The 11,844-nt window shown below is 38.8% G+C and overlaps 1 protein-coding gene across 1 annotated transcript; it reads right to left on the bottom strand.

Moving 5' to 3' along the window:
• Nucleotides 1-1,615: 1,615 nt before the first annotated feature.
• Nucleotides 1,616-9,337, bottom strand: Pnn (pinin, desmosome associated protein). The gene is made up of 9 exons (XM_046461619.2): nt 9,148-9,337; nt 8,417-8,488; nt 7,866-7,934; nt 6,777-6,849; nt 6,557-6,651; nt 6,347-6,422; nt 5,033-5,188; nt 4,817-4,955; nt 1,616-4,129 (listed from the first exon to the last, which is right to left on the bottom strand). Exons 1-9 carry the CDS (start codon nt 9,258-9,260, stop codon nt 2,709-2,711), a joined length of 2,214 nt encoding a protein of 737 aa, XP_046317575.1. The 5' UTR covers nt 9,261-9,337; the 3' UTR covers nt 1,616-2,708.
• Between the last annotated feature and the right edge of the window lie 2,507 nt (nt 9,338-11,844).

The raw sequence follows: 11,844 nt of genomic DNA, 5'->3' as shown, positions 1-11,844 counted from the left end.
AACATGTTTTCTGTATTGTTTTGGTAGCATTTCAAAAAGGAAAAATAGCCAAAGATTTCATCAGTCTGAATTCACAAATTAAAACAAAACAAAAAAGCCCTCACGTTTAAGTGCTTTAGCTTCAAAAAATACCTTAGTCCTTTGTTCTAATAGCACTGGGCCATGTCACTACTTCTAAATTTATTTTGACATTGCTTCAGTGGGTTTTACTTAGCCTAAATTACCTGAATAGTTACCAGAGTGCTACAGATTGTAGTACTCTAGATTGGAAATATAGCTCATTGAATATATATATATCATTGAATATATATATACATATATATATCATTGAATTTCAATGGTTATCCAAAACTTGGAATTAGAATAAGTATGTTTCCCTGAACAGCCCCTCAGACGTCTTTGCTAATTAACAGAGCTCCAAACTTACTTCAGTTCTTAGTAGCCCTACCCTTTTGGCTTCTAAACTTTCCATAAACACTAACTTGTGATACGTAGTAGGAGGCCCCCTCTTGTGTTTACCCCCCAAGAAAATTGTGATTACTTTTACATTCCTTTTATCTGAATAAATAATTCCTGGTTCTCTGAATGTGAGTTCCATAAAACTTAATTGCTAAGGATAAAGCATTAATTGGAAACATCTTAGAATTTAAAAAATTAAACCTTGCAATTTAAAAATGCTTACCAGTTAAATGTTAGTTAAAATTCTTCCTATATACAATTAGAGCTTGACTGCAGTAATTAAAAATAACTGCCCCTTTCCCTACATATTAAACTACCAACCCCAACAATTTCACTTAAAGTACAAATGCTCACATTTTCCAGATGAATAAGTGGCAGCCTTAGCAACTTGGTGTCTCTAAATAAAAAAATAAAGGGCTAGGGATGTGGCTCAGTGGTTAAGCACTTCTGGCTTAATAAACAAAAAGGAAGCCCAGAGTATATAGCTCAATGGTAGTAGTGTGTACATTTAGCATGAATGAGCAAGGTGCTGGGTTCCCAGCACCACACACAAAGACTGAGTGAACAATGCTTACTTCACACTTATTTTGGTGGTATGGAGGACTGAATCCAAAGCCTCATGCTATGCGAGCCCTCTACTACTAGACTTTATACCCTGAAATCCTATACAAAGGATCTTTACACCTAGGAAGAGTCAAATAAGGTTCTCCCCCCTCAACCAAGTTAAATTTACAGCCATCCCATTCATTTCATCATTCACCAACCTGTTCCCTCTTGTGGCACACAGGAAATAACAATTTGCTACAGAGTACAAGCTATACATGAAGCTTACTCTTGGTGAAAACTGAATCAGGGATGTAGATGGTTCTGCAATTTGAGTTCTGGCCATGTACTGTTTTTAATAATCATTCCAAGAAAAGAGCATCTTAAGAGTTCTTTTTAACATGTTTGCTTACACTTACATAAGTGAGCTGTATTGACACAAAAGCTAACTGGAAATGCTTGTTCACATTTTCACTATAACCATTTTACTTGTCAAGAGAAGGCATATTTAATATTCAAAGTCAAGCCTAAAACTGTTAAATTAACTCAAAAAAAAGGTCATTTGCAATTTACTCTCTTATAAAGCATCAAGAAGTTAATACAAGTACTAGTCTTAAGCAGTCACACAAGTCTAAGCCACATTTATTTGCACATGTATAGTAATGGGCAACAGATACTCAAGTTCATACAAATTTATAAAACAACAAAGTTAATAATCACTTGGTACACTTGTGTGCTAACTTGCTTACATATTCAAGTCTAGATGAACTTCCTTCATTTTGTAAACTTTCATACAACACCCTTACACAAAAATTCTTGAAAACACATATCGGCATGTTTCAGTTAGAGCCAACACAAAAGTTAAGACAAGACCACAAACTCAAAATCCAAGTTTAGAAGATACTTCTACCTCCCTCCCCTAGAAAGAAGTCATTATTTTTAACAGATTGTATATGTTGTTATCACACAAGTAACCATGAAGACAAAAGAATGATGCTCCCATAATCAGGAAAATGACAACCAAATCATACTGTTTTTAAGTTATCTACCAACTATATGGTTTAAAAATGAGAAACAGGACAATGCTTAGATTAAAACAAGGGAGATTAGAAAACAGTAAATGATTTTAGAGAGAACTATTCCCCCTCAAAGCTGCAAAGATCTGACTCTGAGAACTCAAAACAATTGTCTAAGGTAAATAAAAGTGATGAAACCTTCAAAAACATTCTAATTATGTTCAATATCTAGTTATAAAAGCTGAAAATGACACCAAGAGGATATTTATTATACAAGTGTCAACAAGAACATCCCAAAAATAATGAAAGAAATGCACATTTATTTCTACAAAAGCAATGTATGATACAGAATTAGAAGGGAACAGACTTAAAGATTTACCTATTAAAATATACAGATTCTTACTGAAGAGTATAGGATATTTAAAAAAGATGACAAGGGATGTTAATCTTTTTTTATTATTATTATTTTACATATTTTAGAACCTCACATAATTTTGATAAATAACTCTTACAAAATTATGCAAAAAGTACAAGAATGTCTGGTAAACAAACAGTCTGTATTTTCCAAAAAGATTTTTTACAACATGCAATGTTTAAGGCAGCATCCTCCTTACAAGGAAAGGTAATCCTTTTACTCATCAAGAAATCTTCTGCTGCAAAGAATAGGCTAAGAAAGCCTGGCTTCTTCCATTAACGCCTTTTGTCTTTCCTGTCTGATTTTCGGTCTCTTTCACTTCTTGAAGATCTTTTGCCTGATCGACTACTCTCTGATATAGACCTCTTTCTGTCGGACCGGGAATTCTTATCCTTTGATCCTTTTGTATCTCTACTACTACCACCTTTTGAAGATTTGTGACTTCTCTCTAGCCCTGAAGTATCCCTTCGCTTCCGATCCACGCTCCTTCTGTGCTTTCTATCTCTATTATGCCCTCGGCCCCTACTCCGACTTCTACTCTCACTACTACTAGTGGTGCTGCTGCTACTATCTCTGCTGCTGCTACCACTTGTACTGGAGCTACTACTGGAACTGCTTCGACTACTACTACTGCCACTGCTGGAACTGCTTCCACTGCTGCTACTGGTTGAACTGCTACTAGTACTACTACTGCTGCTGCTTCGACTTCTGCTCTTGCTTGTTTTATTTCTAGCTCGACCTCTACTTCTGCTTCTAGTTTTGGTTTTGGTTTTGCTTTCTGAATGTGCCGTCAAGATTGGCTCTACTGGCACCTCAGGAAGTTTGACAGTCTCTAAAGGAAACTCCTTCCGCTCAGGTAGTAAATTCCCTTGCTCCTGAATAACCTGAGGTGGTGGCTGTAAAACAGCTAATGGCAAAGTCTCAGGCTGAGAGAGAGGCTGGGGTTGAAGTACTGGCTGGGACTGAGGTTGGGGTTGGGGCTGGGGCTGGGGCTGAGGCTGGGGTTGGGGCTGGGGTTGGGATTGGGGTTGGGATTGAGGTTGGGGTTGGGGCTGGGTTTGAAGTTGAGCCATAGGCTCAGACTGGGGCTCAGAATCTTTTTCTTCTTTTTCCTCAGATTCCTTTTCCATTTCTAGAGCACTAACATTCTCTTTTCCAGGAGAGAGAGATTTACATTCTTTATCTGGCTCAACGTCAAATTCCATCTCTGGCTCCAATTCTTTGCTAGTTTCATTTTCTGAAGGCTCTATACTTTCAACTTGATTAGTTTCCATTACTTCCTGCTCAGCAATTACATTTTTGACATTTTCAACCATCTCTAGCACATCCATAACTTCTTCAGGCTGACTATCCTGCTGCTTCTCACTTTCCCTTACCTCAGTTTCCTCCTCCATCTTAACCTCCATTTCCTGTTTTTGTTCCTCTTCCTCCTGTTCTTTTTCTGCATCGCTATGAACTATACCTACTTCCTTTTCCTCTTCCTCTCCTGCTTCCTCTATTTCTACATCATTGTGCTGATTACCTGTCTCCTCCAACTCTTCCTCTCGCTGAGCCACCTTACCCTCTTCTTGTTCCGCCTTCTGTTCTTCATTACGCACCACCTGATGCTCTTTTTCCTTCATTGATTGTCTTCTAGGCCTAGCCTCCATTTTATTTATTTGTTCTGCAAATTCGATGCGTCTACCTTCAAATAAAGCTAAAAATACAAATTTACACGTGTAAAATTTACTATAATCGAGAAAATTCAGTCACAACTTTATACCTGGTCACAAACTGTCAGCTTCTTCTAAATGTCTTTTTGTAAAGAGATAATGACAAAATATTGATTATGGCAAATAAATAATTACAAACTGACATAACTCAAGCAAAGACCTACTAGAAACTTATACACTAAAAAACTGTAGTAGGCAAAACTGGACCACACCTGATGAGAAAGGTCACTCTTGCTATTTAACTTTATGCTAGACAAAACTTCCTTAAAGCACAACCAGTTTTATAGTTAGTATAATCATGCATTAATTTTTCTGATCCCAAGGAAAAATAAATCATGTTTATACCTCCATATGTACATCCTTCTATGAACTTTGTCTCATTAGCATTTTTATATGGCTACCAAGACTATCAAGCAAAAAGTTATCTTACACAAATAATTTCAGAAATACACATGCATAATCACTGCCTACAAAATGAGTCTCAGGTGAAATCCATCACAAAACACTCCTTCAGTCCAACTTCACTGGCATCTCAGAAAATCTTAAAAAACAAAACTGCCCCCAAGACTAGACTATTCAATCACGATTATTTTAGGAAACAAATATTTCTGTGTGAACGTATTATCTTATTCATTAAGAAAATTTCAAAACAGGCTTTTTCATGTACTTACCATTCATTTTTCTCTGTGATTCTTCTATTAGTTTTTGGGTAGCTGGACACATTCTTCCAGGAATATAGAATAAATGGGGCTTTGTCTTAGTTCTTATGTATTTAATTATCTTGGCATTATGTTCATTCCACTCTTCTTGCTAAAGAAGAGGTAAAAGGTCAGTGCCTTCGTAAACAGAAAGGATTACCAATCCTAGGATTCTGAAACATTACTCACCAGCTGCGCAAGCTCAACCTTCTGTTCCAAAAGCCGCAATTCTGTCTGTTTAGCACGTCTCTCTTCAAATAGTTCTCTCCTCTCGTTTTCAACTTGCTTTCTCTCTTCTTCTGCCTGAACTTCAAGTTTTTGTTCAATTTCCTGGCGTCTCTTTTGCTAAAAATAAGTAAATTGCTTTAATATTTATGTCCAGATAAAATCAAATCAAGAAGTACTTGACTTTAGTTTAATTACAGAAAAAATATACATGCGGATTACATGAAACATTACAATTTTACTACAGAAACTTTTCTGCATGTTTCGTATTTTCAACTTAGGATACCAGAACTGAGCATTTAGAAGCCACTAGCCATAAAATGACCAATGTTCCATTCCATCATAAAGTTTAAGTAAGGTTCTTTCTTAAAAGTTAACCTACAGGGCTGGGGCTGTAGCTCAGTGGTAGAGCACTTGCCTCATGTTTGTGAGGCACTGGGTTTGATCCTTAGCACCACATCACCACATAGAAATAAAGATATTGTGTCCATCTACAACTAAACTAACTAAATAAATAAGTTAACCTAAAAAAAAAAAAAATGGTGCTACCCTTCCAAGTTATCTTCATTTGTTCTTTTCTCCAAATCAAACAATGTGACAGGAGTCCTAACCAACAAAGTAGTGTTTTCCTCTCTGCCTGCTTCAAAAACCTATCAACTTATTCTTCAAACATTGACATGCTTTTAAGCTTTTTACAGTCTCAAAATTAACATGTAAAAACTAAAATAATTTATGAATCACCCATAATTGAATTGCTAACTCCCTTTCAACTGTAGTAGTTCTCTTCTAGAAGCAATAACCTGAGAATAAACTCCAGACACAATTTTGTAGTTTTAACAAAAGAAAAATTCTAGAAAGGTGACAGTTAAATAAACTGTGAAGGGTAGATGTGTGTGTGTGCAAGTCTTAAAAATTATGATCACTGGACTAGTTGCAAAATCAACTACTTTTGTTTCAAAGAAAGTACTGAGACCTAGAGAAATGAAGTGATTTGTCTAACTACACAATGAGATTGTTAAAGAGCTTAGATTAGAATCCAGTTCTCAAGATTTACAGGTCATGGTCTTTGTACCACAAATAGAAGTTCATTCAATATACAGCAACTCCCACCCCTGTCACCAGCTGAAAATACAACAATCTTAGAAAGTTTAATGAATTCTTACTTTATTTTAGGCTTGAAATTAAGTCTAAAGAACTTTTAAGTTTTTTTTTTCTTTTTTAAACATGAATACTCTGGTAACTGAAATAAACAAAGCAAACAAAATATTGCATAAATACCCTTTCAGTAGCAACAGTAGACTCTTGTTTAAATTTCTGAAGGGTGCCCATCAACAAGCCAAATATTCGTCGGTTCCTAAAAAGCAGAAAAAAAAAATTCAATAGGATTCATTTCATTAAACTTGCCATTTTCCAAGAGAAACTATGGGCATTTGATAAATCCAACAATTTATGTGACAGACTTTCCCACTAGAAGCATTCTACAGATACCTTTGCTTTCCCTTTTCATCCATATTTTGATCCTGGATAAGGTCTCGACGTGTGCGTTCTTTGGAGGTAGCTACAACTGAAGACTGCAGCGCTGGCTGCAAAAAGAAAAAAAAAAAACAAAACAAAAAAAACAAAATCTCAGAAATTTAACTAGCATAGGGATAGCAGTAAAGTGAAAGTACTATATTAATTCTCTAATATGTTCTTTTAATCTCAGTACCTTTTTAACATCATCATCCTCTGGGTCACTTTCTTGGCGTGATTCTCTTCTTGTCCGTCGCTCCCCACCCAGCCTGCACAAAAAAAGAAAAAAAAAAATCATTTAAATGACCACTGTAGAATTTGAGATAAGTGCATACTAATGGTAAATGCCTACTTTTTCTAGGACGCATCTCCAGAAGCCTCATTCTACCAGTCTCTATCCCATTTTACTCTTTCCTCTAGCAGTGAAAAATAAAGTACAGCAACTAATGTTCTAACCAATCTTGGATATTCTGGAACATCATCTTTTTTTTTTTTTTTTTGAATAAAACTTGAGTTATCATTGAGTGGATATTTATTAATTTATTGGTATCAGGTATTGAACCCAGGGTTGCTTTACCTCTGAGCCACATCCCCAGCCCTTATATTCTATTTAGAGACATGGTCCACTGAGTTGACCAGGGCCTGGCCAAGTTGCTGAGGCTGGCCCTGAACTCATGATCCTACTGCCTTAGCCTAAAAAAATGCTAGGATTATAGGCATGTGCCAACGCTTCCTGAATAACTGTTTCTTTCTTTCTTTTGTAGTGCTGGGGATCAAACCCAGCACTTTTACATTTGAGGTAAGCACTCTTATCAACTGAGCTATATCCCCAGCCCTGAATATCTGAATTTTGAAGATTGTTGGCTGTCTTGGTTTGAACAAATACTAAAGATCCTCAGTTGGAAGTTGTATACTACTAATCCTAATACAATTCAATAATGTCTATTAAATGTTTATATTTGTGTACCACTTCAGAAAGGAGAGCATACTAGAACGTTTTCAAGAATTTCTTAAAAGGTGGTACTAAGGCTTAAACCTGGGGTGCTCTACCACTGAGCTACATTCGTTCAATTTTTATGTATTTTTCTCAGTACTGGGGACTGAAACTAGGGATACTATACCACTGAATTAACATCACCAGCCCTTTTCATTTCGATACATGGTCTCACTAAATTGCCCAGAATGGCCTTGAACTTTCCATCCTTCTGTGTTAGCTCCCTAGCTTTTGAGATTACAGGCATGTTCCCTCCCCACAGAGTAACCTTTTTATTTTTTTTAAACATACCTACTGACTGCCCCTTCAAGGTCTCTCTGTTTGGCTGGGGGTCCTCCTCCACTATCTGAGAATCCACGCCTGCAATTAAAAATGTCCAATATAAAAGCACTTGAAATACAAAGACAGAACTGGTATTTCCACTTGCAAGAAAATCTGGTTGAATTAAAGAAAAAACAAAGTCTTCCCACTGAAGTACCCTTAAATATGCATTCACTCCAAAAAGCTCCCCCCCCACCCCCGTTTCTTTTTAGTACTGGGGTTTGCACCCTGGGCTTAGTGCATGCAGTAAGCAACATCCACCCCTCCAAAAGAGTTTTATATTACTTTAAAAAGTACAATTAAGTTTATATAGAACAGTAAATATATTCTTTAATCCCTAGCTGCACACACAAATGAAGATGTAGGATAACTACACAGAAAACTAGCATATTACAGCATTAAACAAAATAAAGATAACACAAACACTGTTATTCTAATATTTGCATGAATTTGGTTCAAATACATTAACAGAGTAAGTACCAACAGTTACAGTACAAGTTTAAGTCTTAAGGAAATCTTACCTCAGCAATAAACTACCACGTCCTCTACCTCCACCAGGACCAGAAAGGGCCAGCAATCTGGCTTGGATGGGCCTACAAAATATTTACAATCAATTAAAAAAATCATATGTAGACATATCTAGGGCACTTTCACAGATGTGGTACATCACAGGGAATAACAATCGTTCTAAAATGACGGTTTAATATCCATGTATTTTAAAGCAGATCGGGAAATATAATTTCATTAAATTTCCTTCTTTTTCCAAGACCGCTATCTCAGAATTTGCACTGACTCGATGCCACCACACATTAACAAACCTGAATCCGGCCCTAGCCCGCCATCCCCAAGAAAGTGGCACCTAGTCCACAGCCTGTGTGCGAGGTAGCCGAGTGTGGCCCAGGTGGGTCTCCGGGCCAGGCCGGGCCGAGTGGCCGCCGCAGCGCGAATGGGCTTTGTGCTGTAGTTCCGGGCCTGCAGCGCCGAGGGCGGGAATCGGCAGTCCGGGCCTCCTCACAGGTCGGGAGGCCATCCTAGCGCTACCAGGCCTCCCTCTCCTTCCGCAAGTACCTAAGCCCAGCGCCCTACAGTGGGAGCCAGGAGGCTCCCCACCCCGCCGAGGACGGGGTTCTACCGCCGCACGGGGAACAGGCCTGGATGTTCCAGCCCTCTCAGAGAGGGCCGACCTCCCCGTCCCCAATTCACGTAGACTTGAGATGCCTCTTCGAGCTCGCAGCTCCCGTTCGGCCGTTACCTCACGTCATTCGGATCTCTCCCGGTGAGCTTGCGAATATTCTCATCCACATTCTTTAGGCTCTCTTTGGCTTTTTCTAGCTGTTCCTGCAAAGTTCTCACTGCGACCGCCATCTTCTCCCTGCAGTAGGCTTCGACGCTGCTCTATAGGCCGCGCCGAGCCGTGCCGCGCCGCGAGACGCGAAACGACTGACAGCTGGGTTCGGCCAATGATAATAGGCGTTGTTTTTTAGCCTCAACCACTCAGAAACCGGAAGGGGGAGAAGCTTCCAGCCTTTGTGACCCTGGGCCAATGAAAAGTCGGCAAGGCGGTCTGCTCCTTCCCCTGTTAGCTGCGGGTGGCTTGGCTCGGCTTCTAGCGCAGAGCCGGGGCGGGCTTGAGAGGCCCTGATTTTTCCGGGACGCGAGTTCGCGGTGCCGCAGTTCTGGCAAGGAGGGCGCGGAGCTTTCTATCACTTTTAGCTTGTGTTGTCACGTGCCTTAAATTGTTTTAACCACAAAATTATACTGAGCTGGGCAGAAGCTAGTCTACTTTGCCTCACCTCAATGATTTAATTACGAAAGGGCGCGGCCATTATGTTGATGCGCATGCCCCGAGAGGAGTTGTGCGCACGCTTCCCTTGATTAAAGTGGGCGAAGCCCAGAACGAATAGGAAATCATTAGTCGTGATAGCTAACAATTAGTATAGGCTAGTTTTGTTGTGGACGCTCTGTGAAAGGCTTTACGTACCTTCTTCCTCACAAATTAAAACCTTGGATACAAAGCTTGTTATTATTAATTGGGAATTTGAGATTGGGGGTTATGCCAGTCGAGAATCACAGTCTGATTAAAACCTTTGCAAGGCTCTACTAAAGGGAAAAAGCGAGAGTCGGGCCGTTTCACCTGACCTTGAGCTTGTTGGTTTAATAAATGATCTGGGGGAGCAGCCCTATTTGTGAAGTAACTGTCCTCCAGCTTCTGGTTCTGCCAACGTGGGAACTGGTTTTGCTCCAGAAATATATGTACAAATTGTTGCTGAGAAAATACTTCCCGGGGCTGAGGTGTAGCTGAGTGGTAGAACACGTTCCATCCCCAGCACCTCAAAAAGAAAAATCTGAAGTAGCTCTGTGGGGAGGAAAAGTGTGGAGTCAGATAATAAACATAAATTACATGACATGTTAGCAAGAAAGGTTATAGAAAAAAGTAGAGCTGGATCTGGTTTAGGGGTATGATGGCAATTACTTAATTGAATTGTGAGTATGGCCATGTCATTATTACAATACGGTTTACAACCTCAGGCAGTACCCAAGGGTTGAGAGTGTAGTAATAGGTCCTATTTTTTTTTCCCCATAGGCAAATGCTTGTAGACTTAACCAAAAACTTGGGGTTCATATTCCTGCTTCCACACGATCTATTTTTAGGATCCTGGGCGATTTAACAGTCTGTTTTATAGAGACGATCAGTACAATGCTGTGTTCATCATTTAGTAGGTCCTCAGTACATATTAAATTCCTTTGTTCTCCAATAGATTTTTTTTTTCTTTTGGTACTGGGAATTAAACCCAGGTTGCTTTACCACTGAGTTACATCCCCTGCACTTTGTTTTTTTTTTTTTTTTTAAGTTGTAGATGGGCAGAATATTTTTGTTTATGGTGCTGAAGATGGAACCCAGGGCCCCACACACGTGGGAGGCAAGCACTCTACCGCTGAGTGTAACTCCAGGCCGTCCCCTGCGCTTTTAATTTCTATTTTGAGATAGGGTCTTGCTAAATTTCTTAAGCCCTCACTATGTTGCTCAGGCTGGTCTGGAACTTGGGATCCTCCTGTCTCAGCCTCCCAAATCACTGGGATTACAGGTATGTGCCACTGGCTTCTTCAAAACATTATGAAAATCTCATGTTATTGTTGTGTGGAAATCAGCCTTAATAAATTGGTTAACTGTTTATTTTTTGACCTCTGTGGTGGGCTTAGTTCCTTGATGGTGGTGAGAATTATCTGAACATAAAGAATTATCTGATTTCACACATATAGAAAATTTTAATGCTGAAAACATTGAGATAATGGTGGCAAAATAGACTTCAAAATTACACTACTGTTCTCAAAAGCTTAGGTGTGAAAAAAAAGCTTAGGAGGAAATTTTATGCTTGATTTATGTGATGAGTGAAATAAACTGATTAAAATATCAGAAGAGACATGTAAAAAACATAATTAAGGAACATCATCTTAAATTCCTATGAAAAGAGTCTGGAGGTGGGAGGTTATTGATAACAATTTGAAAAAAAAATTATGTAAATTTGGGAGAAGCAGTGAATATGCTTGAAAGAAAAATCCACTTTATGATTAGAAAGCAAAGAACTAATCACAGGCTAAGCAATATGTTTAAGCCAGAGTTTGCCAAATTTAAAATGTAATTTGGGGGCTGAGGTTGTAGCTCAGTGGTAGATCACTTGCCTATATGTGTAAGGCCCTGGGCTCAATCCCCAGCACTACAAAAGTGAATAAATAAAAGTAATATGTAGCATGTGTATTTGCCTCTGTGTGGAGTTAAGTCTCAATCTGACTTAGATGCTTAGAAGTTCCATCTCAGGGACAACTTTTCCAAATTCTTTAGCACTATCTCATTTACTCAATCCTCTGATTAGTTTATATTTTCTTGTTCAAGAATCTTTTGTCTTTTGGTTATACCTTCACTGCCTCTTGTCCCTCCCCTTCCTTTGCA

This window comes from Marmota monax, unplaced genomic scaffold, assembly GCF_021218885.2.
Source record: "Marmota monax isolate L192 unplaced genomic scaffold, Marmota_monax_Labrador192_F-V1.1 WCK01_AAM20220418_F8-fsc00001, whole genome shotgun sequence".
NCBI classification, from domain to species: domain Eukaryota; kingdom Metazoa; phylum Chordata; class Mammalia; order Rodentia; family Sciuridae; genus Marmota; species Marmota monax.
Note: the sequence above shows the minus strand (reverse complement) of the source record. Positions and strands in the feature narration are given on the sequence as shown.